This window comes from Saccostrea cucullata, unplaced genomic scaffold (assembly GCF_032062105.1).
Source record: "Saccostrea cucullata isolate Sc308-1 unplaced genomic scaffold, CSIRO_AGI_Scuc_v1 ctg19, whole genome shotgun sequence".
NCBI lineage: Eukaryota > Metazoa > Mollusca > Bivalvia > Ostreida > Ostreidae > Saccostrea > Saccostrea cuccullata.
Genome location: NW_026940018.1, coordinates 198,835 through 226,684, shown reverse-complemented (window position 1 = coordinate 226,684; position 27,850 = coordinate 198,835). Strand labels below are relative to the sequence as shown.

Genomic DNA, 27,850 nt, shown 5'->3' with positions numbered 1-27,850 from the left:
TCAAACACAAATACGGACAAATAGTTTAATAGGACGAGATTGATGGGTATGCTGCTTTTACATGTAAGCTTTTATTTTTGACTAGTGCAGCTGAAAATACAAATTCAATTGTACCTATTAACGACACAAAATTGAGATAGATTATTGCTGAAGAAACCATAATATTTACATATATATGTTAAAGGAATACAGAAACTTTAAATACTTGAAGATGCATATTTTAAATGTTTAGCATTATTGATAAGTTTTAAAACTATATCAAAAATGATATCACTTTAGTTAAATATTTTCATGAAATGTTATGCTATATCCTTCTTGACCTAATGCGTTAATGGCAGAGTTAAGATCCTCACAAACGATTAAATCTGAATCATCTTCTTTCTCTCTTTCATCATCCGGTTCTTCGCTTTTGTACAGCACCAAATTTCTTTGCTGTGGAGGTGGATCCCATTTTCCACGAAGTACTCCAATGATATTTATCGTTTTAAGGTCAGTGTCATATCCATTTACAATAACATACGCAGCACTGTCCCCAGGCTGTGAAAAGCTATCATTTGTCCCTTTTATAAAAAGAACTTCAAAAGAGCCGTTATTACTTTGATCATTGAAATGTTGGACACCTTTGACAATTCCATCCGTCCAGTGAGTCTTTGCACCCTTCTTATGAACAATTTCACCCACCAAATCATTTAAATCACATTCATAAATTTTTGCCGATACCTTATCATCGTTCGGGTTTCTAAAAATTTGATCAAAATTGCCATAAAGCTTTTTTTCGGTAATGACGAGAGAAAGATCTCTCGGAGAAAAATTTCTTTCACATTCTCCAACCAGCTGAGGTCTAGCATTTACATGAAATTTTGCATACATTTTCTCTTTGGGCTTGTATAAGTGATTACAACTAAAAACAACAAGATCATCTCTTTCCCCAACTTTCTTCCTTTTGGCAAAACCTCCAACAGTTCCTTCATGGTGTCCTCTTTGCATGGCTGAATCACTTGCAATATCTCCTTGACCACGGTATGAGAAACACACATCACCTTGCTTAACAAATGAATGAGGTTGTACATCCCATTCTCCAGTTGTGGAGATTAATTCTGTTTTCCAAGTAAATTCGCCACTCTTTCGAAATTGTTGCAATTCCTGCCAAATATTCTCTGTAACCTCTTGGCAAGTTTTTTCATGAACATATATCTGAAACTTGTCCATCGAAAAGCCGTATCTAACAATGGATTGCTTGTGCCTGAAAGTATATGGGAATGTGCTTAACTGGACTTCCTGAAAATCTAATACTGGCAAATAAAATCAAATTCGTTTAGTTAAATGACCATTCATTCTTCTGATATAAAATGTATAACGTACTTACTGATCCAAGACCATCTTCATCATCTTTGGGATCACTCGACTCGGTTTCATTTCAGATTTCCTTTTACCTGTCGCATACTTTCGTCGGTTTAATCTCTTACAAATCGCATTCTTTTGAGTCAATAGAGATCTGTTAATCGTTAAGCTCTTGCGAGTTTTTGCCATCTTTTCAATAAAGCAAAGTAACTTTTCTTCAAGGAGGGAAGTAACAGCCTCTCGCACATCCTCTCTTCTATTGGACACCTGTACTATCTGAACATTTCTATAAGACAATTCTTCAGTCAGCACCTTGCAGTTAGGATCAGTTACCAATAAGACGACTAGCGAAATACCACTATGACGTTTCGCTAAATCAGGCAAAGTTCTTCGCAGCTGAAAGAGAAATCACTCACATAAGAATTTATTTCAAAAATTATCCCTCCATTTCCAGAGTTAAGATATTTTTACATAATTGTTTTACCTTTTTGACATTCTCTGATGGTGTTGGCTTTCCTTTCGAAGTCATAAAACAAACGATGCATAACGGAGAATGGTCCTCAAGATATTCCACAAATGCGGATTCTTTGATGACTGTTAAAAATATAAAATGATTGTCTTAATTAAATGCTTTATTTATCTTTTTTAATAATTTTAATAGTCGCCCGCGTGGCGCAGTGATTAGAGCGTCTGCTCTAGAGTCGCTAAGTAAGGAGTTGATCCTTACGTTGCGGGTTCCAATCCCACTGAGGGACGTGGAGACCGGTCCTTCGGATGAGACCGTATAAACCGAGGTCCTATGGCGCAGTAGGTGTTGGCACGAAAAAGATCCCTCCCTGATCAATGGTCTTGAGTGTCGAGTATAGGACAAAATTTGCGGCTCTCCACTGGCAAGTGGTGGCGTCTCCATATGAGTGAAAAATTCTCGTTAAACAATATACAATCAATTAATCAATAATATTAATACTGAAGAACATGGATAAAACACGTAGTATTTTAGTTACCCTCTTCTTGGTAAAAACCTTCATTTGAAAGTAAGTCGATATTGTCCTTTGAAATTATCCCGCGTGTCATAATTAATGGGTATGACCAGTACGTGTCATCACTGGTATCAATATTTCTTTCCTTTGAAGTTTTCTCTATATCTGCCACTCTTTCAAGTAGTTTTCGTATCAATGACACGTGGTATTCATATCGTGGAAAGTCTTGTGAATCATAGCAGAGGAAGACTAAAAAGAAAACAAATAATTTACATTCTACATATAGATATATGTATGACGAAACCGTATGCAAATTTTACAATCTTAGAGAAACTTTTAACTACAAAATCAATTCTAGTGCTTACTTGTATCAGCAAAATCCCAATTTTCACCGGCAAACAATTTTGCTTCAATATTTGACCAATCCTCATATTCTTTAAGTCGGAATGAGAATGTTTTGGGAAAATCACCACTCATACTCGTATCAAGATAGAACTGCAGAGTTGATTTTAATTCCAACATTTCTTTCTTGTTTTTCCATGTAAGAAAACTCTTGAAAAACCCTTTAAAATCGTCTAATTTTGAAAGAAAACGAAATGCCATAGTTTCCCTCTCAAAATTTGCATGGATTTTTTCACAGGGATAAATTGAAGAAGATATCATATACAACTGCTTAAAAAGTTTTGAGAAAAAGTCAGAATCTTTCATTAAAGGGGATTTTTCAAGTATATCTTTGTCAATTCCGGATAACCCACAGGCAATCCTCTGTATAATCGCTAGGTGATATTGTTCACCTATTACCAGTCGCCTTCCTGTTTTATCGCATTGTCCAAGTTTTGCAAAAGTCACCAAGACCGACACACTGATATTATCCAATAGCAAGCCAGGGTCATAGGACAGCAGCCATTTCAGAGCTGGCAATCGCAGATGATTCTCCACAGACAATGACATCCATTTTAAATGTTTTAAAATATCCTCCTCTGGCTGGAAAACTGAATCACTATATGAAAAGTGTCCGGGATTTCTTCGCATATTTCTTAAACAAAGGATATTATTTATTATTCTTTTTTTATCTTGACTTTCCAAACAAAGAGTATCACATTCCCCTACGACCATAGCAACACTGCAAATCCTACAAAATTCTTCAAAGTCAGTTTTGACTATCTTTTGGAGCACTTCATCAAAGTAGTGATTTGGGTTCTGAAACTTCTTTGAGTATTCCACATGCCATCTTCGAAGCATTGAGCAAGACAAAGGAAATCCAATCCTATCGTCATAATAAGGATTTTGAACTATTTCGTACAGCGTCCTCAAGTTTTCTTGGTCCTCTGAATTCCACTGTATTTGGTAATTGCGCAGATGTACATTTTCTATACCGTGACTTGAAGTAGATTTAAAAGTAACAATAACAAATCTCTGTTGTTGTTTTTCGCATGCATTTTGTATAACTTTGACCCAGTTTGGATCAGAGAGATCAGCATTATCAAGGATAACATGAGTTTTGTCATGGTTTTTGTCAAGGTTATTTTCCCATTGTGAAGGAGAAGTAATGAAAGCTAATTTTTCTGCATTTGCCAAGTAATGCATGGCCACGACTGCACAGTGCGTCTTTCCACTGCCTCGGCATCCTTCTATGGATATACATCTATGTTGGAGTAATATACTTTCAATATTCTCAATAATAGAAACTTCTTCGTGATTATAATTAGTTTTTACTAGACGAGGATCAAAGTGCTGAACTATGGATGTCCAAGATATCTGAAATGTGCATTTGAAATACTCAGAAATACTCAGAGACATTTGTATACTCTAATGTATTTGTATACTATAATATTGTTATAAATATGTAGTTATTACAATATCATAGGCTAATAATTTTCACAAATTATGAACTAATTAATAATTATTCTATTTATTTTTAAAGAATTGAAAGCTTAAATTTCTGTCTGTATATGTTAAAGCTGAAAGAGTTTTTTTTTCTAAGGTTTCATCAAGATGCCCTTGTCATAGATCTACAAGAATATTCGCGTACAAAATTTACACAATGTTAACCAAATATCCAACGGTGAAATTTTTTTAACTGCTGATTGTACAACTTGATTGATTATGATTATTCTTGAAAGTTTCATCATGATTACTCATGTCATCTCCAAGAAAATGTTTGAACAAACAGCGATATAGCCTTTTGGAATGTTATAAACGAATTTTACAAACTATGTGATTTAAAAAACAACTCAAGGGGTAAATGGAGGAAACTAAATTTCACCACACCAATAAGAATATAATTTTTAGACGATAAAATGGCGGCCTAGTAATAATTTTCGTCCGGGTTGTTAAAGTACATTCATTACGTTATACACACAGCCATGAGCAGAAAAGAGAGAAAATACTAGGATAGATTATTCATTTGAGCATTGAAAATACAATTTAAATTTATAAAAAAGATGATTTATTAAAACTTAATTACCTTTTCCTTTGGGTCTTCCATGTTCTTGTTTATTGACATTTTGTTGGCACGTCACGTGATAACTGATAAATTAAATATTTAAATTTAGCTCTGGGTATTTCCACAATCGCAACTTCTCGTGCCTTTCCGACTAGCGCAAAAACGACCTCCGAGGTTGTTTTTTCGACCTCTGACGGAAAGACCCGAGATGATGTAATTGGGTATTTCCATTACATTTTAGCGGCAATAACAAAACTCTGAAAGCAAGCGTATATACGTAGATCTTTTGTTGTTATTAAAAAAATCGCATATTATATTGCACATATTCCAATCTTATCTCCGATAGTAGAACTTAACGTAAATCTTGGTTACATAAAAAGTCTCCGATAATACTTGTAAATAGTACAATGTTTACAAACGATAATTATGCAGTGATTTTCTTGCAAGTTATGTACTGTGCATTACGCATTTGAATATCCCCCAGGATGAAGTGACCTAATTATTTAATTATGCATGCTTTATGTATAATCGTTAGATGAAACATATATGAATATTAATTTTACATTTTTAATTAAGTGAAATAAAGATTCAAACTTTTACTTAACTCAGTTTTATATTCTTAAATAACATGTTTCAGGGGAAAATATAATTACAAGCTCACTTATTATCATTCTCAATACTTCATACCCAGCTTCAACAGCCAATTTTGAATTTAATCTTTTATATTTACATTTCCAATGTCTTTTTCCGAGATAAAATTACAAACTGTAAATGCACTTTATTTTCCCATCAATGTATTGGCGCGGTTCCAAGAAAAACAACAAAAAACCACGTGCAGGGCGGAACAAACAGATAGACAGAAGCAGGGTTTGGAGCACGTGGATTGGCGGAATCAAAGCATGTAAATATAAGGAATAACTGTCAGATTTTTCATTTTCATGAAGATGATCAATCGATTGGCTTGCGTGGTAATTTTATGCATAAACGCCTTCGGCGTTTATGCAAATTATCACGCAACCCAATCGATTGATCACATCATGAAATCGAAAAAAAAAGACAGTTATTCCTTAATTAAACCTATAAACATTCTTAAAATAAAAGATGGAAAGACTTCATTTTTTTCAAATCAGAGGCATATATTACATGCATTACAAAGCTGAATACAAAATTATAGTTTTATTTCTTTATAGCATAATTATTCATTTATGCATGTTAAATTTTCAATGATTGGATTATACTTTTATAATCTTTAAACTTATTTTCAAATTTTAATAACGATTTAAACTTTCCATTTAAAGTAGTTTTATATTAATTTTATATTACATTCAAGAAAATTTCTTTTATATAGAAAATTTCTACAGCTAACTTAATGCTTAATTCGAAAGGATGCTACATTTACTTTCTGTAAAACGTAAGCAAATAAAAATCAACTTTGTTTGATTAAACATTTATAATATTTTTTAATCAAATATATATATGAAAGAACATTTTTTAAAAGAGGGATATATGCATTACAATATAAGATATCAAGCCTCGGTTTTATTTCTTCTTCATCGTAATCCTCATGCTTTAACGGGGCATGAACAAAGTTTCAGCAAAAATTTCAAAATTTATTTTTCCATTTTTACAAATATTTAAAAATAGCTTTTTACACTTTTTGCCATAACTTTTGAACCATCAGAGATAAGGACTTCATATTTGGTATGCATACTCCACCGATTAAGTTCTTTCAAATGACACCATGGTCAATGACTTTGTGACCTTGACTGTGACCTATATTCTAAAAATAGCTTTTTCCACTGTTTGTCATAACTTTTGAACCATAGGAGATAGGGACTTCATATTAGATATGCATACTTCACCGATAAAGTCCTTTCAAACGACGGCAAGGTCAATGATCTTGTGACCTTGACTGTGACGGATATGCTAAAAATAGCTCTTTACACTTTTTGCCACAACTTTTGAACCATAGGAGATAGGGACTTCATATTTAGTACGCATACTCCACTGATTAAGTTCTTTCGAATGACACCATGGTCAATGACCTTGTGACCTTGACTGTGATCAATATGCTAAAAGAAGATTTTTTTAACTTTGTTGCCGCCGGGCGCGTAGTGTTTCACAAACAAATCTTGTTCCAACATAAATCTTCTTCTCAAGAACAGCAAAGACATTTATTGTCCCCATTTTTGCTAAAGGTAGGGTACATTAAATCTCATTTGTTTGTCAATCTGCCCATCTGTCACAATAAATTTAACCTTGGTCATCATGGTCGTATATTTTGAATGAGAAGAGATAGGACTTTTATATTAAACATGTGTATTAGTATTAAATGGGACAATACCTTTCTACATACACTATGATTTTCATTACCCATGATCTTGAAGTTTGACCTAATTTCCTTAAAAAATTAATTGCTTTGAATTGATCATTTTGAAAGATAAATGAAAGGGCATTCATATTACCTGTGATAAGACCTTCCAAAATGTATCATGACTTTTTGACTCTGTGACCTTGACCTTGAAGTTTAACTTAGTTTTCATTAATGTTGTATTTCCTTTTCATTGAGAAGAGATTTGACTTTCACATTTCAAGTGAACATTACCCATAACAAGAGGCTCCCAACATGCTATGATTTTTTACCCCTTGACCTTGATGTTTTAACAAAATTTCAAAAGAGTGAACTCTCCCAAAAGATGATAAGACCACTGTTTAAAACAAAAAAGGAGTTTAGGGAAGACTGGGCTTTTTCCATAAAAAACGTCATTTTTCAACCCTCATTTGACCCCCCGGGCAAAATCAAAATTCCGAAACCTAACTGCACATCTACATGACCCCACCAACCATCTCCCAAAGATGATTAGGATGCTGAATAAAATGTAAGAGGAGTTCAGGGAAGATGGGGCTTTTTCCATAAAAAAACATCATTTTTCGACCCTTATTTGACTCCCCAGGGCAAAATCAAAACTCCGAAACCTACCTGCACATCTGCATGACCCCACCAACCATCTCCTAAAATATGATTAGGCTGCTGAATAAAATGTAAGAGGAGTTCAGGGAAGATGGAGATTTTTGCATAAAAAACGTCATTTTTCGACCCCCATTTGATCCCCCAGGGCAAAATCAAAATTCCAAAACCTTACTGCACATCTACATGACCCCACCAACCATCTCCCAAAAGCTGGTTAGGCTACTGAGTAAAATGTAGAAGGAGTTCAGGTAAGACGGGGCTTTTTGGACAAAAAACGTCATTTTTCGACCCCCATTTGACCCCCCGGGGCAAAATCGAAAATCCAAAACCTTACTGCACATCTACATGACCCCACCAACCATCTCCCAAAAGATGATTAGGCTACTGAGTAAAATGTAAGAGGAGTTCAGGGAAGACGGAGCTTTTTGCTTAAAAAACGTCATTTTTCGACCCCCATTTGACCCCCTGGGGCAAAATCAAAATTCCGAAAGCTTACTGCACATCTACATGACCCCACCAACCATCTCCCAAAAGCTGGTTAGGCTACTGAGTAAAATGTAGAAGGAGTTCAGGGAAGACGGGGCTTTTTGGACAAAAAACGTCATTTTTTGACCCCCATTTGACCCCCCGGGGCAAAATCGAAATTCCAAAACCTTACTGCACATCTACATGACCCCACCAACCATCTCCCAAAAGATGATTAGGCTACTGAGTAAAATGTAAGAGGAGTTCAGGGAAGACGGAGCTTTTTGCTTAAAAAACGTCATTTTTCGACCCCCATTTGACACCCTGGGGCAAAATCAAAATTCCGAAAGCTTACTGCACATCTACATGACCCCACCAACCATCTCCCAAAAGCTGGTTAGGCTACTGAGTAAAATGTAGAAGGAGTTCAGGGAAGACGGGGCTTTTTGGACAAAAAACGTCATTTTTTGACCCCCATTTGACCCCCCGGGGCAAAATCGAAATTCCAAAACCTTACTGCACATCTACATGACCCCACCAACCATCTCCCAAAAGATGATTAGGCTACTGAGTAAAATGTAAGAGGAGTTCAGGGAAGACGGAGCTTTTTGCTTAAAAAACGTCATTTTTCGACCCCCATTTGACACCCTGGGGCAAAATCAAAATTCCGAAAGCTTACTGCACATCTACATGACCCCACCAACCATCTCCCAAAAGCTGGTTAGGCTACTGAGTAAAATGTAGAAGGAGTTCAGGGAAGACGGGGCTTTTTGGACAAAAAACGTCATTTTTTGACCCCCATTTGACCCCCCGGGGCAAAATCGAAATTCCAAAACCTTACTGCACATCTACATGACCCCACCAACCATCTCCCAAAAGATGATTAGGCTACTGAGTAAAATGTAAGAGGAGTTCAGGGAAGACGGAGCTTTTTGCTTAAAAAACGTCATTTTTCGACCCCCATTTGACCCCCTGGGGCAAAATCAAAATTCCGAAAGCTTACTGCACATCTACATGACCCCACCAACCATCTCCCAAAAGCTGGTTAGGCTACTGAGTAAAATGTAGAAGGAGTTCAGGGAAGACGGGGATTTTTGGACAAAAAACGTCATTTTTCGACCCCCATTTGACCCCCCGGGGCAAAATCCAAATTCCAAAACCTTACTGCACATCTACATGACCCCACCAACCATCTCCCAAAAGTTGGTTAGGCTACTGAGTAAAATGTAAGAGGAGTTCAGGGAAGACGGAGCTTTTTGCTTAAAAAACGTCATTTTTCGACCCCCATTTGACCCCCTGGGGCAAAATCAAAATTCCCAAAGCTTACTGCACATCTACATGACCCCACCAACCATCTCCCAAAAGCTGGTTAGGCTACTGTGTAAAATGTAGAAGGAGTTCAGGGAAGACGGGGCTTTTTGGACAAAAAACGTCATTTTTCGACCCCCATTTGACCCCCCAGGGCAAAATCGAAATTCCAAAACCTTACTGCACATCTACATGACCCCACCAACCATCTCCCAAAACCTGGTTAGGCTACTGAGTAAAATGTAAGAGGAGTTCAGGGAAGACGGAGCTTTTTGCTTAAAAACATTTTTCGACCCCCATTTGACCCCCTGGGGCAAAATCAAAATTCCGAAAGCTTACTGCACATCTACATGACCCCACCAACCATCTCCCAAAAGCTGGTTAGGCTACTGAGTAAAATGTAGAAGGAGTTCAGGGAAGACGGGGATTTTTGGACAAAAAACGTCATCTTTCGACCCCCATTTGACCCCCCGGGGCAAAATCCAAATTCCAAAACCTTACTGCACATCTTCATGACCCCACCAACCATCTCCCAAAAGTTGGTTAGGCTACTGAGTAAAATGTAAGAGGAGTTCAGGGAAGACGGAGCTTTTTGCTTAAAAAACGTCATTTTTCGACCCCCATTTGACCCCCTGGGGCAAAATCAAAATTCCGAAAGCTTACTGCACATCTACATGACCCCACCAACCATCTCCCAAAAGCTGGTTAGGCTACTGTGTAAAATGTAGAAGGAGTTCAGGGAAGACGGGGCTTTTTGGACAAAAAACGTCATTTTTCGACCCCCATTTGACCCCCCAGGGCAAAATCGAAATTCCAAAACCTTACTGCACATCTACATGACCCCACCAACCATCTCCCAAAACCTGGTTAGGCTACTGAGTAAAATGTAAGAGGAGTTCAGGGAAGACGGAGCTTTTTGCTTAAAAAACATTTTTCGACCCCCATTTGACCCCCTGGGGCAAAATCAAAATTCCAAAACCTTACTGCACATCTACATGACCCCACCAACCATCTCCCAAAACCTGGTTAGGCTACTGAGTAAAATGTAGAAGGAGTTCAGGGAAGACGGGGCTTTTTGGACAAAAAACGTCATTTTTCGACCCCCATTTGACCCCCCGGGGCAAAATCCAAATTCCTAAACCTTACTGCACATCTACATGACCCCACAAACCATCTCCCAAAAGATGATTAAGCTACTGTGTAAAATGTAGGAGGAGTTCAGGGAAGAAAAGTGTGACAGACGGACGGACGGACGGACGGACGGACGGACATGAGTAACAACAATATACCCGAACTTTCTTTAGAAAGTGCGGGTATAACTAGGGTCTTTCTAATGATCATCAAAAATTTGAACGTCAGTTGTCGAGATACAAGAAAGATTTAGAGCTACAAACCTTTTTATATAAACAGGGTCCATGTCATGTTTTTGTTTACGTAGGTTGATAATTTAATTTTAGTTGTAACACGTCATTTGATTGGGTAAATGATTTAGTCCATTTTGTATAACATAACTTGTCACAATGAGTTACGTCAAAAACGTATTACTCCGCTTGACGTTACTTTTAAAAATGCTAAATTTGGAGCCTTGTTGAAATAAGCTTCATTCCTTAAATATACTAATATATATTCGTTCAAAGTAGATAATTTCAATAAAAAAGTTCATTTTAAATATGATTCGACAGTTTCTTTTGATTTGCTGAATTTCATTCTGTTATAAATATATTTTCCATATGTAAACAAAAACAAGGCACGAGCCTTGTTTACATTACGAAGTTCTGTATCTCATTTGTTAATCAACAAATGACGTTCAAATTTTTGCTAATCATTGGAGGATGCCTTATATTGAAATTGTAAACATTAAAATTGGTTTAAAAATCAGCTGAAACTGTGTCCATGCCTCTTTAAAGGGTTTATGCTGTTAATGTCATATGTTTGGTTAAGTCTCAAATACTTTAATTATAACTTTCTCTCAAAGTCATATTAAAATATAAATGTATGTTTAAAATTGTAAAAAAAAATTATCTGAATATATTGAAGTTGAATTGCATAAAACAACAAAAGTTATAGGGGGAGATATCTTTTCTTTGGTACCATATCGTCAGCAGTACCGACATTTACAAAGTAATCTTCACGGTTTAAAGAATAAGAACGAGGAATTTAACGATGATATTTCAAGACATTCAACACACATCTGTTCCGCGAAACATCGATGATCAGACCTCAGTTTACACCAAATCTTTCACCTTTGTGCAAAATAAATGCACCATTCTGCCAATCAAACAAGTCAGATGAACTGAATTCATGTAGATTCGTCATAAAGATGGGATCAGCAGATCAAAAAAGACTTCTTAGACATTGTAACTTCATATGTTAACATTGTCTGGGCAGGCTTTGAACAAGATATTATTCACAAAAAACGGAAATGGACGGGGGAAGTGCAATGATATATAATTGAGCGGCAGGTTAGGGGCACTGCACCGCGCAGGTCTTTTCTTAATCCTTCCGTGGGTCACAAAACAGAAAGAGAGTAAGTAAAATCTGAAAAGAATGACCAAAATTATCAAAATCTTCAATGCCTCTTTAATGAAGCATAGACATGTTTGGTTATGATTTGCCATTGATTTAAAAGGATTTTTCGCAATGCATTCATTTAGGTATGCAAAAAAATATTTCTGTTTTTTGTTAATGATATTAATCTGTTTAATTCAAATGATTTTTAATGTTACAACATTCTAAAAAAGTGAATCAAATAAGAAAGTAAATAGTAATAAAATAAGTAAAATAGATAATGCCTATCAATAATCCATAATGTATATTTTTTTTCAGTTGACCATGCTTGCCGTTGGTATATTCGCCTTTCTTTGTTTTGCTGGCGCAAATGGTCAAATGATACGTAAGTCCTAAGTCAGATTACACTTTAATATACAAGTATGTAAGATGTTTTTAAATCAAATTTAAGAGACGTCTATCTTAACTCTGAAATAACTGAACATAACTCAAGAAATAGAAACAGTTTTGAAAATGAGTCTTTCTTCATATTTATTTTCTTTATGTTGAAAGGTTAGAACAAATAAGCACAAACAAGAAACCAGATATATCGTTATACGGAGTGTACTTGATTAATATCAATTATTAATAGACCACAGTTACTGTGTTTCATATGAAAAAAAAAGATATGTACAAAAATAAATTTTTCTCACAGCAGCTTTCATTATCATACAACTAAACTAGTATATGATACATACATTTGTAAGATCCAAATGGCCAAGGAACTCCCACAACTGTTGTCAAGGCCATGAATGAGGAGACAGTGATGCAATCCGGACCTCCGATCACCCCTCCGGAGCAATCCAGACAGAACCAGAACCAGTTCGTCAGGGATCCAACCATATTTAATCCGAAGCGATCCAGATTTAATTCAGTTCAAAATAATCCAACAAATGCAATGGTGAACGACATTGTCCAAATGATGAACTCAATGGCACCAGGGACTAATCGACAGGAAGAAAAGCCGTCTATGTCTGAGAGGTCAAATATGATGATGAACATGATTAAAAATATGCCTAATATGGCAAGTATAATAGGGGATAGAAAGGCTATGACCGATCTAATGAATGCGATGTCATCAGCACCTGAAATAATGGCAAAAATGCAGACCAGTATGAAAATGAATCAAGCCAGAAAATCTAATGTGCAATCTCCGTATGAAACTGACTACTATATGCCCACCATGATGAATAAAATGACAAACATGAACACAATGGCTTCTAAGGGCATGATGACAAATGCACCTTCCATGGCAACTGCTGCTGAAATGATGATAAATATGCCTTCCATGCCAACTGCTACCAAAATGATGTTAAATATGCCCAATATGCCCCCTGTTGCTGAAATGATGACAAACATGCCCAATATGCCATCTGTTGCTGAACTGATAAAGCAAAATGGTCAAAAGTCTAACTTTATGTCTAGAATAGCACAAGGACCTTCGAACAATAATATGATGGAATTCACTCCACAACGTAGCAGTAAGTACAGAGCTTCTATTTATTATGACTATTGTATATAATTAATTTCTAATTTGTAAAGATAAGGCATAATATTTAAATAAAATTCATTAACTTTTTAAAAGTTGTTTATAAAACATAATTAACACAAAATTAGATTTATTTAATTATGCAACATACAATTCTAATTATAATTGAAAGCTTTTAAATAACGATTCAGTCATCTGAAGGTAAAGTTAATTAGAAATTCAAACATATTACCATCATTGTCATATTGATGTTGTTTTCATCCGAGTTTTTCCTCTTTTTCAGGGTATTAAGATGCTGGAAATACAATATCCACACGAGACATGTATTAACTCGCTGAAAACATCCTGAATATTTTTCAGGTCTTATTTTCTGTTTTCGCAACATAATCTACATGATAAAAATTCAAAGATCTTGTTAAAGTACTAGTATGTGAATTGATTCTTGACTAACACATCAGATGGTCCTGTGTTATAATGAAAGCAGAGGAATTCATTTTCTACCATGTACTTTTATATTTGTTTTTAAGTTTTCATATGTACTTCTCGTAAGAAAATTAAATTTACTTATTAAAAGCTAAAGCATAGAGAGCAAACCTGAAGGTTTTACAGACATTAAAACGTGCTTATGTAACGTCCTGCTCTGAAATGACTCATACTGTAAATGTGTAATTTAACGTTCTTACTTGATTAATTTCGAGTTTAAACACATTAAAACGGTTAAAATTCTAAAAAAAAACATTCTCATTTGATATTCAGATTTTTTTCTTTTCTTGTTTATTTTTAAAAATTCATTTATTTTGTATAATGACAGAGTGTTAAAGAAGGAAACGTGTTTTATAAATAACATTGTAAACTGTCATATTTAATGTGTATATAAAAGAAAAACCTGCGAATTAAATATTTCATGATAAAATTTGAAATGAAAGTGCATAGAAAAATTTTGTATTGTAACGAATAAAGATACTAATTAGAAATAAATTTTATACAAACGACTTCAGAATTTCCAAGTGAAGAGCAATATAATTATTCTGGTGGGATTTTTTGTACACCATAGTCTGTTGAAGAGAATTCAGAAAACAAATGGAAATAAGCAAATTGTTTTTTTTCGACAATCAGTTGAACATTTTGACTTCCAGATGTTTTGTGATGAAATATTTTGGTATCAATGTATAATACATATCATATAAAAGATACGAGGGGTGTTAGAAAAGTTCGCGGACAAGTTCTATTGTGAGCGCGCTATTTCCACGAAACCGGTCAAACTTTCCAGAAAAAATCTTTACCTTTTTTCCGATAAATACACAAGAATTTGGTGCTCCCCGATGATTATTGAAAAATATACAGCTTTTTTATTTTGAAAAAACTTGCTTCACGGAGCATGCTACATTTCGGCACGTTTACATCACAAAGACTCTTTATTAAAATTTAAAATTGTACAATTGTACCGCAAAGAGTTTTGTGATATTTTACCTGCCGCTAAAGTACTCATGAAACGTCACTGGGAGAAATTTTAAACTAAATTGGAGCGTATATGACAGTTTTATAGCCGTTTATAACTGATCAATGCTTAAAAACACAGCCAAAAATCGGAACGTCATTGAGCGTCATGGAGCACTGCACTACGTAAAAATTATGTATGCAGACTGGAAAATGTCTAAAAAGAGATTAAAATGTTCAAGATGCTGCCGGGAATTTCCTACACCTACAAAAGACAAGTTTTCAAATGGCTGTAGCTTCATAAGAATGGAAGGATTAACATTTTGAATGATTAACTCCATCGATACTTCAATACCCCCGTATCGCAAGGACGTTGCGTTGCGCCTATAATGGTTTTGCATAGTTTCAATACCTGATCGATTAACTGCATAGACTTTTTTAAAGATCTCAATAATATCCGAATCAGTACAAAAGACATTATATAGAAGAAAAATAATATGTATTGATATAGATATTCAATTTTAAAGTAGAAAAAAGATATAAGAAAAATCTGAAGAAATGAAAGATTTATAGAACTGCGACAAAGCTTAACCGGTTGAAATCTGGTTGTCACGTCGCCTTACGTCAAGTGATTGCTCCGTGAATCCTATGACCTCATAGTAAAAATCGTTGTAAATTTTCAAGATTTTATTATATGGACCTGATTTTTTACATACCAATAAACAAAATATAGGAATTTATTCAGACATAGGTCATACTTCACAGTACACAATAGATTTTCCGTAATTCAATGTGTCCGCGAACTTTTCTAACGACCCTCGTATATATGATTTACTATATGTATATTATCTATGATATACATTATGAATATTTTAATTAAATCATGAGGAATAAATGTTTTATTTTAAAGTAAATGCATTAAAAAGGAGCTTCAATGCAGAAGCTAGTTTTTGGGACCTCTTTATTTACCATTGGGGTTCCCAACTACACCAGTAGATGCAGAAGAACAGCGGCGTTATGGGAACCTGACAAATCAGTAAATTATTAATGAAATGTTTATGTAAAGCTGTATAGTGCACTGTGATGATGTTAGTTCATCGCAAAAAAGACCCCAAAATTAACAAAATGGTAGTTATTGTGTTTTAACTTAGCTAAATATTAAAGCATCAATTAATTGGGTAGAATCATAGAAGCAACCATACAAGTTTTACATCGTTTTAAATTTCAGTAGAATCTGTTTTGAATGCAGTGTTTGTTTGATGATTGTCTGATTTTAAAAGAAACCAAAAGCTCATTTTCCCCTCTTTTCTGACAATGCCATTATCTCTTAGATATTGTGTGTCTGATTAAAGTTATTTTCTCTTTCTAATATAAGTGCAGTGTATCCTCTTTACCACATCATAGAATTTGATAAGGTTTGAACACGATCTTTATCAAAGTAATCTCAAAAACTTAATTTTTAAACTCATCATGTCAACCGTAACTTGTACAAAACAGTAATGCGATGTATCCATTATTGTAAAAAAGATTCAGCAAAAACTCCAGGAAATTATTTAAATCACGTGTTTTAGAAATACAAGTTGAAGTCTGGACTACGTTATGTCTATACTACAATATCTTCAATGTCGAAGCGTTAAAATTTTTAGAAAGAGTAAAAAAAAAATCAAATGTAGATTCAAATACCATTGTGTGAAAATCCTTCAATCAACTCAATTTGAAAGTCTTCAACTGAATAATTGCGTTCATATTTATCATACTGAATGACAAATGCATGGATGAAGAGATAATGTCAGGCGTAGGGAACAAGATCTCTTCAACACTGCCATTTGCAATTAATTCTTCCCCTTTGGTATAAGTCAGTTCTCTATGTTAAACCATCAGATAAACGCTAAAATATGTAAAGTATAAAGGGATTGTGTAGCATTTATTTTATTTAGGTGAAGGATAATAATATAGAATTTTCATTGTCTTCTTGGCTTGGATTTGTATGTGTTTTATTACCAATCTGCAAAAAAAAAAAAAAAAAAAAAGAAAAATAAGTTAAGTCATATTAAAAGTGCATAGACACAAATTTGATGTTTATATTTTCTCAAATTTTCTGTATAATTTCATAACTTGTATGTTGCTACAGCATTTCATACGAATATATAATAAAAATATTAATTTTTCTGAAAGTTATTGAAACTTCAATTTTCTAGACGCTTTTGATTGACACATCCTTACACCTTCACAATTTTAAACTTTGTCCTCCATGCTTAAAAAAGTAGCAATTTTGTTGTGTATTAAATGAAAAATATTAAAACTATAATCCAGAAAATTCAGAGTAGAAATGTTCGAAAACAAAACCAACACATCAGTTTTATTAGTACGTTCTAAGTGGTATGTGCAAAGTTTAACAATTGAACACACCCGGTAAAACGTAAACATTAACAATAACAGAGCTCGTTTCCTGTCTACAAAAACTGTGTACGTTTCAGGGGTGTGTTCGATTTGTTAAACTCCGTACACAACATTGAGCACGGGCTGACATTATTAGGAAATGGATTTGCTTTCGCACGTTTCTAATCTAAACTTTCTTGATTATACATTTAATATTTTTATTAATACGCAACAAAATTGCTTATTTTTTTCAGTATTGAGGATAAAAAAGTTGTGTCAATCAAACGCGTCTAGAAATTCGAAGTACTAATAACTTACAGAAAAAAAATATGATTTTCGTTATATTTTCATATAAAATGCTATAGAAACATTAAAGTCCTGAAATTATACAGAAAATTTGAGAAAATAATAACATTAAATCTGTGTCTAATCATCTTTAAGTTTTTACAAGAGTATAAAAATGATATAATGATATGAACAAGGCAAAATGAAACCATACTTACATTTCATTGACGGACCTTGAAATAGAAAAGAAAACATAGTGAAAATTTTGCAAAAATGCTAAATTATCATTTAAGCATTTATGACAGTGAGATTGAGAAAAACGCCAAACGCATTATAAATGCTCATTAGCAGTAGTATTACCTGCCATCTTTCCACCGCCCATCATTCCTCCCATTCCGGATCCCATCATTCTATTCATTCCAGATCCCATCATGCCTCCCATTCCGGATCCCATCATTCCATTCATTCCAGATCCCATCATGCCTCCCATTCCGGATCCCATCATCCCTCCCATTCCAGATTTCATCATTCCTTCCATTTCAGCTTTCATCATGCCTCCCATTCTTGGTCCCATCATGCCTCCCATTCCAGATCCCGTCATGCCTTCCATTTCGGATCCCATCATTCCACCCATTCCTTGTCCCATGCCAGAGGGCATCATCATAGTCTTAGGAGTTGACATCATATTTGGTAACATATTTATAGATGGCATCATCATATTTGAAGGGCGCATAATCATGGGTGTCATCATCATCTGGGATGCAGGCATCATTGAGCCTTGACTTCCTGCATTCATTCTTTTCATCATGGAGGCAGCCGCCATGATCATACCCATATTAATAGGTGACATTCCTCCCATTAAACTGCCCATGCCACTCATTCTTCCCATGTTTTGTCCCATACCTCCTCCATTCATGCCATTTCCCTTGCCTGGGGTCATGACCATCATGTCACCACTACCTTTGCCTCCAGAGGACATCACTGAACCACCTGAACCTCCACCTACCATAACCATCATCTTAGGCCCAGCTCCACCGGCTCCAGCAGCCCCGCCAGCTGCAGCACCTTCTATTTCACTGCCTTCAATTTCTGCAGGCTGAGCAGGCTCCGGTGGTTGAGGTGGAGATGGCATAGATGCTTCACCTCCCATACTTCCTCCCATACCTGTGCCCATATTTCCTCTTCCTTGCATCAATCTTGCTCCACTTTGTCCCATTCCCTCTCCCTGCCCCATGCCTCCACCAGGCATCATCATTCCTCCTCCTGGCATCATCATTTCTCCTCCTTGCATCATTCCTGCTCCACTTTGTCCCATTCCCTCTCCCTGCCCCATACCTCCACCAGGCATCATCATTCCTCCACCTGGCATCATCATTCCTGGCATCATCATTCCTCCTCCTTGCATCATCATTCTTCCACCTTGCATCATGCCTCCATTAATGCCATTCATCATACTTCCAGACATACCATTTTGTGCAGATCCCATGGCTCCAGACATCATAGGAGCAGGTTCAGGAGCTGGAATCATGGCACCTGGTGTAGACCCAGTCTGTGAGGGTTGTCCCATAGAACCAGGACTTGTTGCTGGGGCAGATGTCATCATAGCACCAGGCATCATTCCAGGTGCTTGCATCATTGCATTTGGCATAATGGATCCTGGCATGTTTCCTGGCATATTTCCTGGCATAGCTCCTGGCATGTTTCCTGGCATAGCTCCTGGCATATTTCCTGGCATTCCAGGTGCTGGTTCAGGTACTGGTGCACCAGGCATCATTCCAGGTGCTTGCATCATTGCATTTGGCATGATGGAACCTGGCATAGCTCCTGGCATATTTCCTGGCATAGCCCCTGGCATGTTTCCTGGCACAGCTCCTGGCATATTTCCTGGCATTCCAGGTGCTGGTTCAGGTGATGGTGCACCAGGCATCATTCCAGGTGCTTGCATCATTGCATTTGGCATGATGGATCCTGACATAGCTCCTGACATAGCCCCTGGCATGTTTCCTGGCATATTTCCCGGCATGGATCCCGGTATAGCTCCTGGCATATTTTCTGGCATAGCTCCTGGTGTCATCATTGACATTGAATCAGGCTGTGATGGTTCAGGGACTGGCATCATCCCTTGCATCATTGCACCAGAAGAACCGATATTTCCTGGCATCATTAATCCAGCAATACCCATCATGCCAGGTTGCATATTTCCTTTTTGCATCATGTTTCCACCTGGCATTCCATTACCAGTGGCGCCATTCCCTGACATACCACTACCAGGCATTGCGCCAGGCATCTGGTTTCTGCCTTGTCCTGTATTATAAATAGATCTCTTCTTTAGCAGCATTACTTTCATTTCCCAAACCGATTATCTAATTTTATTGTAAATAATTAAAATTCCTATATTCTGGTAATGATTAGTTATTTTGATATAAACAATAATCTTATCTCATGTTATATAAATTGAATAAATGTCTTTTGCAAAAAAGTCCTAATTTCATTTAACTTTCGCATTGTTTTAATAGAGTACTGACCATATGCTGACACCTGTGCACCTGTTATTGCTAGAATTACTATAAAACACACGGGATATGACGTCATCTGGAGAAAAAAAGGCATGTTGTTAAAATATAAAAAGAGAGAATAAGCTAAAAATATTATACGGAATTAATGAATTACTGTAACGAACTATAAGGTTAAGGAATTTAAGGAATTAAAATGTTTCATTGAATTAACATAGATATCCGAAGTGAATCAACTGAAATATTTTTAAGTTCAATCTTTACATTAAAAAGGGAAAAGAGTACAGCTAGTTTTCCCCCCTCTTAAATCTTTCCTCGGATAACTGACTCAAGAGTGGGATCCCATATCCCCAGAAAACAGTCTCTAGGCTCTTGAGTAGGATTTATTCTAAAGTAACTCTAGAGTTGAGATTTTCCGTACGAATATCACACACCAGAGTCAGGTTTCCGGGTGAGTTGGTGTAAGGGTAGTTCTCATCGTGTGATACTAGTAGTCATATATTTCCTTCTGTTCACGATAGCTCAGTCGGTAGAGCGCTCGCTCCGTGATCGGGAGGTCGTGAGTTCGCATCTCGCCCGCGACTTGACCTAAGTCGATAAAAAATGGGTAGCAACTGTTCCTTCGCCATGCGCTAGGCACTTTGAAGTGAAAGTTGCGGGTCCTTCAGATGAGACCTTAAAAACCGAGGCCCCGTGTCAGCGGCAGGCGTTGGCACGATAAAGATCCCTCACTGCTCAATGGCCCTAAGTGCCGAGTAAAGGTCAAAATTTGAAGCCCTTCACCGGCATACGGTGACGTCTCCATATGAGTGAAAAATTCTCGAGAGGGACGTTAAACAATATACAATCAATCAATCAATCCGACCAAATGGTCCTTCTATGAAATATCATGTCTGTATTTATATATGAAGGGACACATGGTTAGTTGTTTCTTGATTTCCCCACATGTGATCCTAAAGTGGGCAATTTTTAAACTTATTAAATGTCTTGTATGGTCTGATGTAATTTTTAATTTTATGAACAACAAGATCTGCTGCGCAAAGAATGTGTTGACACATGGAGTTTTAGGATTTTTTTCAGCAAACAATTTATTAATTCCCAGTGAGTAAAAAGGTTGAGACTATGTGAATTGATTTATATATTTCAAGAATCCGTATCAAATCAAAACAATTTTGAAGTCGAAAATAGTTGACGTACAAATAAACTTTGAGACAAAATATTATCGATATGATTTTAGCGTTGATGATGTAGGGGAAAGAAAAGGGAAAGGAAAGAGAGGGGGGGGGTGATTCAAATGTGATGTTTCCCCTCTGGGGAAGTCGTACTTTAAAGTGCAGATCCTAGAAAGCTGGCTATTTGGGGAACTCCTATTGTACAACACTGGTAACAATGTTGATGACGAAAATATAGAATATTAGCTTTGAAGTATTTGTAAAAAAAATTTTTTTCAGATGGCATATTTTTGGAATACAACATTTTATATTTGCAATCTAATTTTGAAATCAAGATATCTGCAAACATTTTCGCCCAAAAATAAATGGTTTATCATCTAAATCTGGACAGATAAAATTTAAACTTTAAATAATTCGATTTCTTAGAAATTTTAATTTCATTGATTTAAAATAATGACGTACTTAGGTTTTCATAGAATATTTGAAGCACTTAAATTATTTCTCTCCAAATTATCCACATCGTTCTGTATGAGATAGTATCTTTCAATTGTAAACCTTGTATTTTAGAATTAAAAGTCAAATTTCGTCACGACAAAAGCAATTTCGTTTACATTTTCTATCTTTCATTTCCGCACATTTAAAAAAATTAATGTACATGTTATCTAAATAAATGTATTTTTTTTTGTATTGTTTGTTTCTAACGATATCTTAAACACTAATTTAAATATCTTACCTTTATATTTTTGGTAGTGGTCTAATGCTATAGATTTTTCAAGAAGACGTCGGTCTCTAGCTGAATTTTGTTTTTATAGCTCTTACCAGTTATTTCCGCAAGATCTTGTAGCGACACTAAGGCTTGGACACTAATTTACAACTTCCAACATTCAATGCAACACGGACTCTTTAAAACTTACACAAGATGGTGATAAATAGGGGGAAGCCTACATATGTTATGTGGTAATGAAATCACGAAGATCTGATACAAATGGGTCCAAGATGAAAAGACTAGAACCGGTCGCCATGCCTGTAGAACACTGTGTCATTACAGCTGGTAAATAAAATTATACAACAAACATAAACTTGATGAGGTAATAGAAGGTTTTAGGTGAACGACACTATGGAGACACAACAAGAGTATCGCCTTTTTCTAAAAATTATTACTCACTTCTAAAATATTGTCTGTTGCATAAAACCAATGTTTGTGCGCATATTATGGCCACATGACTTTGGTATACATTTATAAAGAGCATATTAATATTTTTGCAAAATTAAGTATTCTTTTCTTCTTCGAAGTTTTGGTCAAATACGTTGTAAAATTTGTGTAAGGATGTTGGAGACCAAGGTATACCTTCAGTATATACTGATGTAGCAAACCTTCCTTGTGAATAATTTTTGATAGAAATAAATACAAAATAGTAGAATACCATTCTCTACAACCTGTAATATGTTAAGTTAACATTCTTCCTTCGAATGCAATTCTGTTTACATGTTGTAAACATTCACATTAATAGAAAAATCATCTGCCTTAATTGATTCACGATCAGAAATCATCAAAATGCAACTATTACAAAAGTTCAATTTAGATATCACATTTTTCGCGATCTTTTTAGAAATCATCAAATGCAACTATTACAAAAGTTCAATTTAGTCAACAAGTATTTATTATTGTTATCTTATTGTTATAGTTAATTATATTAATGACTTTAATTTACTATGAACGTTTACTTTAGAACTATTTCGTCGGATGAGAGCATTAATATCTTACTTAAAACTCCTATTTCAGGACATACGCAAGGTGCCTTACCTACTGATAAATTTTTAAGAAATTCTTAATTAAAGATAAAAGTGCAATCAGATGTTGCGTTACTAGGGGTATTTGGAAGATATTGGTTTATGAAAATTTTTGCATTATTCCAAGAAAAATACACAAAAATTACGAAACATAAATTCCAGATTTTTTTCATCAAAATTTGTTTTACTTATATAGACATAAACAGTTTTTTTTAACTCTTACTCACACAAAGTACGTTGCCTATGACCTTAAAGAATCACATTGATTACTGAGTAAATCATTACTTATCTCACAGCTCAGTCATTAATTTTACTTTTTATTTTTTTTTATTTTACCAAACCCACCCTTAGGTGATGTAAGAAATCTAAACAAATTGATTTTTAATGAAAATCAAATGTAGACAAAATTTTTAAAAGTTGTAACTCAGAAGCATGCACAGGGAGGATTAAAAATAGTTGACAATGTTTCTTAAATGACAACTTTAAAGTCTATATGGATATCATAAGCAGAATAATTTAACACAATAACTCAAAGTGGAAAATTTTATTAAAGATAGTGTTGACATGGATAAAATTTTAAACATATGATCAGAGTATGTGTCAATTACACGGGAGAATGTGTAATATCATTTTTGGAGGGAAGTTGATATGTTCTGAAAACCTTCCAGGAAATTGAAGAGAAAAAAGAAAAGTAAAAGGCAGGAATATGCATGCCATCCATTATGGTATTACAACAATTTCAAAATTGAAATTCAAAAAATATTCTACAAGTCCAAGGGAATAAAATATAGATATGATCTTTTAGATGAGCATAGTAACTTCTTACCATTTAACAACATTCAACACAATTATTATATTTAAATCAACATTTAACGTATACATACATACTGCAAGCAATAATTGCAGATTGAAAGAGGTACAACTTTTGTAGAAATGAATATTTATAAGAAATTCCATGCAATATCAAGGTCTTTGTGTTCACTAAAAAGGATCAAAGCTTGTTATGCTAATAAATCACTAATGAAACCTGCTGATAATGGAAAATTGTCAAATTCATACAAAATGGAAAGAAATTTATTCTCTGAAACAGTTATAAATGGAAAATTGTCAAATTCTTCAACTTGACAGCTACAAAATGGAAAGAAATTTATTCTCTGCTCTTTTTAACAACCCCAAACAGTTAATTACAATGGCTTCAATAAATTTTTTAAAAATACAATCATTATAATTTCATAATGTCACACCCGTCCATTATACTTATTTTTAAAATAAATTTCTTATGCCACTGGAAAACAACTACTATATCAATAATATACACGTATAGGCATTTATGTACATTAAACTTGTGAAAATCAGCTATCACACAGAGGTTTAAGAGATAATATATCAATTACTTTTGAAATGTCCAGCTGACAACAATGTTTTAAAATGTTTTTTATTTTAAAATATTCGGTTTAAACACTGTTCATTTTGGATCAACCCTCGTATGTAAAAAGACAATATATCAATTATTTTGAAATGTCTAGAGAGTAAAACTTTTAAAGGCAAAAATGAAGCTCCATATTCCATTGCGCCTGTATAAATGTTTATTGATGTAAACTTTGTTCAAATACATAATCTTATCAAAATTTACATTTGTTTGCAATTCAAGAACTTTTTAAAAAATTGAAAAAAAAGTGCCGGTGATCTCGATCCTTAAAGTCCTAACTGTGTCAAACTATGTTTCAGTGCGCCTACGTTAGGAATCAAATGATCTGACCTGCTAAAAATATGGCATGTCGAAGTCAAAACACACATTTTGTCAGGTTTGATGTGTAAAACATCCGACATAATGATCACCCGACGTTTTGGCCACCGGAAAAGGGCTCAACAGACTACCTATTTAAATCGTTATCGGTTCGAAATCCTGCAGTGCATTGCCTCTCATTTCTTCTGATTTCTCTGTGCCCGATTCCCACATCTCCTTTGTTCAGGGTGAGTACAATTTAAAAATCCAATTGTTGATTAATGAATTTAACAACTTTTACGAATCTATGGCAAGTTTATGCTTTTTGAAAGGAAGAGGTATTTAAAATATCCCTACATTTATAGATCGAAGGGAAGTTCGAAAATGCTCGCAAGAAATGTTTCCAAATTCACAAAATAAAGAATTTTTATTCATTTTTTTTCTCAAAGGGTCATCATTATATTAACAGCTAATCATATTGCGAAGAGAAGATTATCAAATCTCAAATATATTTTTAAAAAATCGAGTTAAGCCACCAGCAATGCATTTTCTTATTGACATTTGACCAAGAAATATACCAGATATTTTAGGATTTTAAAAAAAATTGCTATCTATACATTTCGAGAAAACTGTATATGTATGAATACTTATAAGGTATTTTGGTTCTACTATTAAATTGAATTGTAATACTATACGTATAGTAAAATCTTTGGCTATCATAGTAAAATCATCACGAAATATTTCTTTTTTTATATCATACTATTAAACATTTCTGTTTAAAGCTAGATAAAAGGAAATTTGCTATCTTCAAAAATATATTTCGTTCTTTTACATTTAAACAAAAAATATCAACTTTTTGCAAAAACGTATCTTAGGCTAATAGAGAATCTTGAATCATATTGAGTTACAGGAAATAAAATTTGTTACACGAAACAACGCTGATTTCGAGCTTTATTTTGAGACTTTTAAAATTGAATTATATAGTCGTAAAAGTTATCGTTCCTGGCTGAGGAACAAATATCCTTAAAAATATGCACTACTGAAATATGAAGTTTATGTTTTTTTCGGTTTCAGATGTTTTTCTCTCTTGTTGCCGTATCTTGCGTTATAGCCTTGGCTAATGCAGCAGCCTATGGGCCAGGTAAAGGAGGATCATACAATATATTTTAAAAAAAGCAATTTAACTAGAATTTATGTACATTAAGGCTAGGAAAAAGTGAGAGAAAAAAAATCATTAAGCCACAGAAAAGAATTAATCTAGTACAAATTACAAAATCTAAAAAAATACATATATATTACCTTTTTTCGTTTTAAATAATGTTAAGGGTGTTTGTAAACATGTATAGAAAATTCAGGCTGATTAGGATAAAAATTGCAACGGTTGGTCTTATTGATGCTACCAAATCTCTTTACTGACACAACAATACCAACCTTACAGGAAAATGATATGTCTTGAAATCGCCAATAACGAATGCTTACTTTTTCTAGGAGGTATGGGAATGAACGGTGCCAATGGAATGATGAATGGTGCTAATGGAATGATGAATGGTGCTAATGGCATGATGAACGGAGCTAATGGCATGATGAACGGAGCTAATGGCATGATGAACGGTGCTAATGGCATGATAAACGGTGCTAATGGCATGATGAACGGAGCTAATGGCATGATGAACGGAGCTAATGGCATGATGAACGGTGCTAATGGCATGATGAACGGCGGTTATGGAGGAGCTTCAATGAACAAAATGATGATGATGATGCCAGCCAATGGAGGAATGAATTCTATGATGATGCCAGCTATGGGCAATATGATGAACGGAGGAATGGGAGGCAACATGGGCAACATGGGCAAAAATAATATGATGATGCCCATGGAAATGATTATGAAAGCTGCAATGGGCGGAAACATGGGAGGAAACACGAACAGTATGAACAATATGATGGCTAACATGATGGGTGCCGGGAATATGGGTGCCATGGGAGGTATGGGATTAAATGAATACAATTTTTAAAATACCATATTTTTTCACAAGTACCTACATTTATAACTATTTCAAACTGAAATTCAAAATACTGAAAACAAAATAAGCTTTGTTTAAAGTTTAAACAATAAATCATATTTTTAATGAACTTTTCATTTCTTTTCAGGTCGCTATTAAGGATAAGAGATATTATGTAGATTTATTTCATCATATGTAAAAGACCCCGAGGAGTTTTACCTGTGTTTGCCTTGTTACATCTGTATCACAAATAAATTATTGTCGCTTAAAATCTAGTTGTAGAAAAATTTGTTTTTGTTTCTGCAACTAAAACTACGTTATTACTTTTGAACCGAGTCAGTTTGTTTGTCAATAACAAAATCGTATGTTGATCATCACTTAATGTAAATTAGTACAAAATTTACACATGAATGTGTTGCCCATAAAATGCGCCCAAACTTTGATTTAATGTCCTCTGTCAATTGAGATAGAGAAATCTCGTATCTGACGCGATGACGTTAAAAATTTTGGTTCCTGCCGACAAAGCAGGTAACAACATTGTCTTCGTTTGTAAGGCTCATTATATAAATATCTTTTAGAAGAACTTGGATTTAATTCTACAAGTGGTAATCCTACTTGTACTCATACTTCCTTTCTAAGGAAGAAATTCTTCAAAATCATATGTCAGTTTTAAATATCTTTAATATTCCCCAGAGTCAAAATGAATTTGAATTATCCTATATATATACTGGATTCCGAAACTTCATAAAAATCCTTACAAACAAAGACACATTGTGTGTTCCGGTAAATGTTCAACCAAGCCTCTTTCGTTACTCCTCACTAAGATATTGACAGAAGTGAAGGAAAAACTTCAAGAGTACTGTGCAACAATATATTCAAGAAGTGGTGTGAATCAGATGTGGATGCTCAAAAATTCCAAAGAACTTTTGGACAATTTGAAATCACAAGATTTTAACAAAATCAACAGATTAAAAACTTACGACTTTTCAACTTTATACAC

The 27,850-nt window shown here is 34.7% G+C and overlaps 4 protein-coding genes across 4 annotated transcripts; 2 read left to right on the top strand and 2 right to left on the bottom strand.

Annotated features, from left to right (window-relative positions):
• Positions 1–105: 105 nt before the first annotated feature.
• Positions 106–4,837, bottom strand: LOC134254536 (uncharacterized). The gene is made up of 6 exons (XM_062737060.1): positions 4,789–4,837; positions 2,687–4,079; positions 2,346–2,570; positions 1,826–1,935; positions 1,367–1,737; positions 106–1,243 (listed from the first exon to the last, which is right to left on the bottom strand). The coding sequence occupies exons 1-6, from the start codon at positions 4,825–4,827 to the stop codon at positions 280–282; spliced, it is 3,102 nt and encodes a 1,033-aa protein (XP_062593044.1). The 5' UTR covers positions 4,828–4,837; the 3' UTR covers positions 106–279.
• A 6,928-nt stretch (positions 4,838–11,765) lies between these two features.
• LOC134254493 (uncharacterized) lies at positions 11,766–13,580 on the top strand. Its single transcript, XM_062737003.1, has 3 exons — positions 11,766–12,038; positions 12,338–12,404; positions 12,766–13,580. Exons 2-3 carry the CDS (start codon positions 12,344–12,346, stop codon positions 13,578–13,580), a joined length of 876 nt encoding a protein of 291 aa, XP_062592987.1. The 5' UTR covers positions 11,766–12,038; positions 12,338–12,343.
• Positions 13,581–16,889: 3,309 nt separating this feature from the next.
• On the bottom strand, positions 16,890–22,142 carry LOC134254511 (elastin-like). Its single transcript, XM_062737021.1, has 5 exons — positions 22,067–22,142; positions 20,174–20,240; positions 18,009–19,952; positions 17,867–17,881; positions 16,890–16,989 (listed from the first exon to the last, which is right to left on the bottom strand). Exons 2-5 carry the CDS (start codon positions 20,238–20,240, stop codon positions 16,982–16,984), a joined length of 2,034 nt encoding a protein of 677 aa, XP_062593005.1. The 5' UTR covers positions 22,067–22,142; the 3' UTR covers positions 16,890–16,981.
• Positions 22,143–25,033: 2,891 nt separating this feature from the next.
• On the top strand, positions 25,034–27,121 carry LOC134254509 (N66 matrix protein-like). The gene is made up of 4 exons (XM_062737019.1): positions 25,034–25,098; positions 25,925–25,991; positions 26,339–26,833; positions 26,999–27,121. The coding sequence occupies exons 2-4, from the start codon at positions 25,925–25,927 to the stop codon at positions 27,007–27,009; spliced, it is 573 nt and encodes a 190-aa protein (XP_062593003.1). The 5' UTR covers positions 25,034–25,098; the 3' UTR covers positions 27,010–27,121.
• Positions 27,122–27,850: the final 729 nt, after the last annotated feature.

What these genes read in the sequence shown, in the direction of transcription:
- LOC134254509 (XM_062737019.1), top strand. Translation starts at nt 25,925, where the DNA reads ATGTTTTTCTCTCTTGTTGCCGTATCTTGCGTTATAGCCTTGGCTAAT. An exon ending in TGCAGCAGCCTATGGGCCAG is followed by an intron (nt 25,992 to 26,338) that starts GTAAAGGAGGAT and finishes TACTTTTTCTAG; the next exon opens with GAGGTATGGGAATGAACGGT.
- LOC134254493 (XM_062737003.1), top strand. Translation starts at nt 12,344, where the DNA reads ATGCTTGCCGTTGGTATATTCGCCTTTCTTTGTTTTGCTGGCGCAAAT. An exon ending in CGCAAATGGTCAAATGATAC is followed by an intron (nt 12,405 to 12,765) that starts GTAAGTCCTAAG and finishes TACATTTGTAAG; the next exon opens with ATCCAAATGGCCAAGGAACT.
- LOC134254511 (XM_062737021.1), bottom strand. Translation starts at nt 20,240, where the DNA reads ATGACGTCATATCCCGTGTGTTTTATAGTAATTCTAGCAATAACAGGT. An exon ending in TGCACAGGTGTCAGCATATG is followed by an intron (nt 19,953 to 20,173) that starts GTCAGTACTCTA and finishes TTTATAATACAG; the next exon opens with GACAAGGCAGAAACCAGATG.
- LOC134254536 (XM_062737060.1), bottom strand. Translation starts at nt 4,827, where the DNA reads ATGTCAATAAACAAGAACATGGAAGACCCAAAGGAAAAG. An exon ending in TGGAAGACCCAAAGGAAAAG is followed by an intron (nt 4,080 to 4,788) that starts GTAATTAAGTTT and finishes TGCACATTTCAG; the next exon opens with ATATCTTGGACATCCATAGT. An exon ending in ATGAAGATGGTCTTGGATCA is followed by an intron (nt 1,244 to 1,366) that starts GTAAGTACGTTA and finishes ATATACTTTCAG; the next exon opens with GCACAAGCAATCCATTGTTA.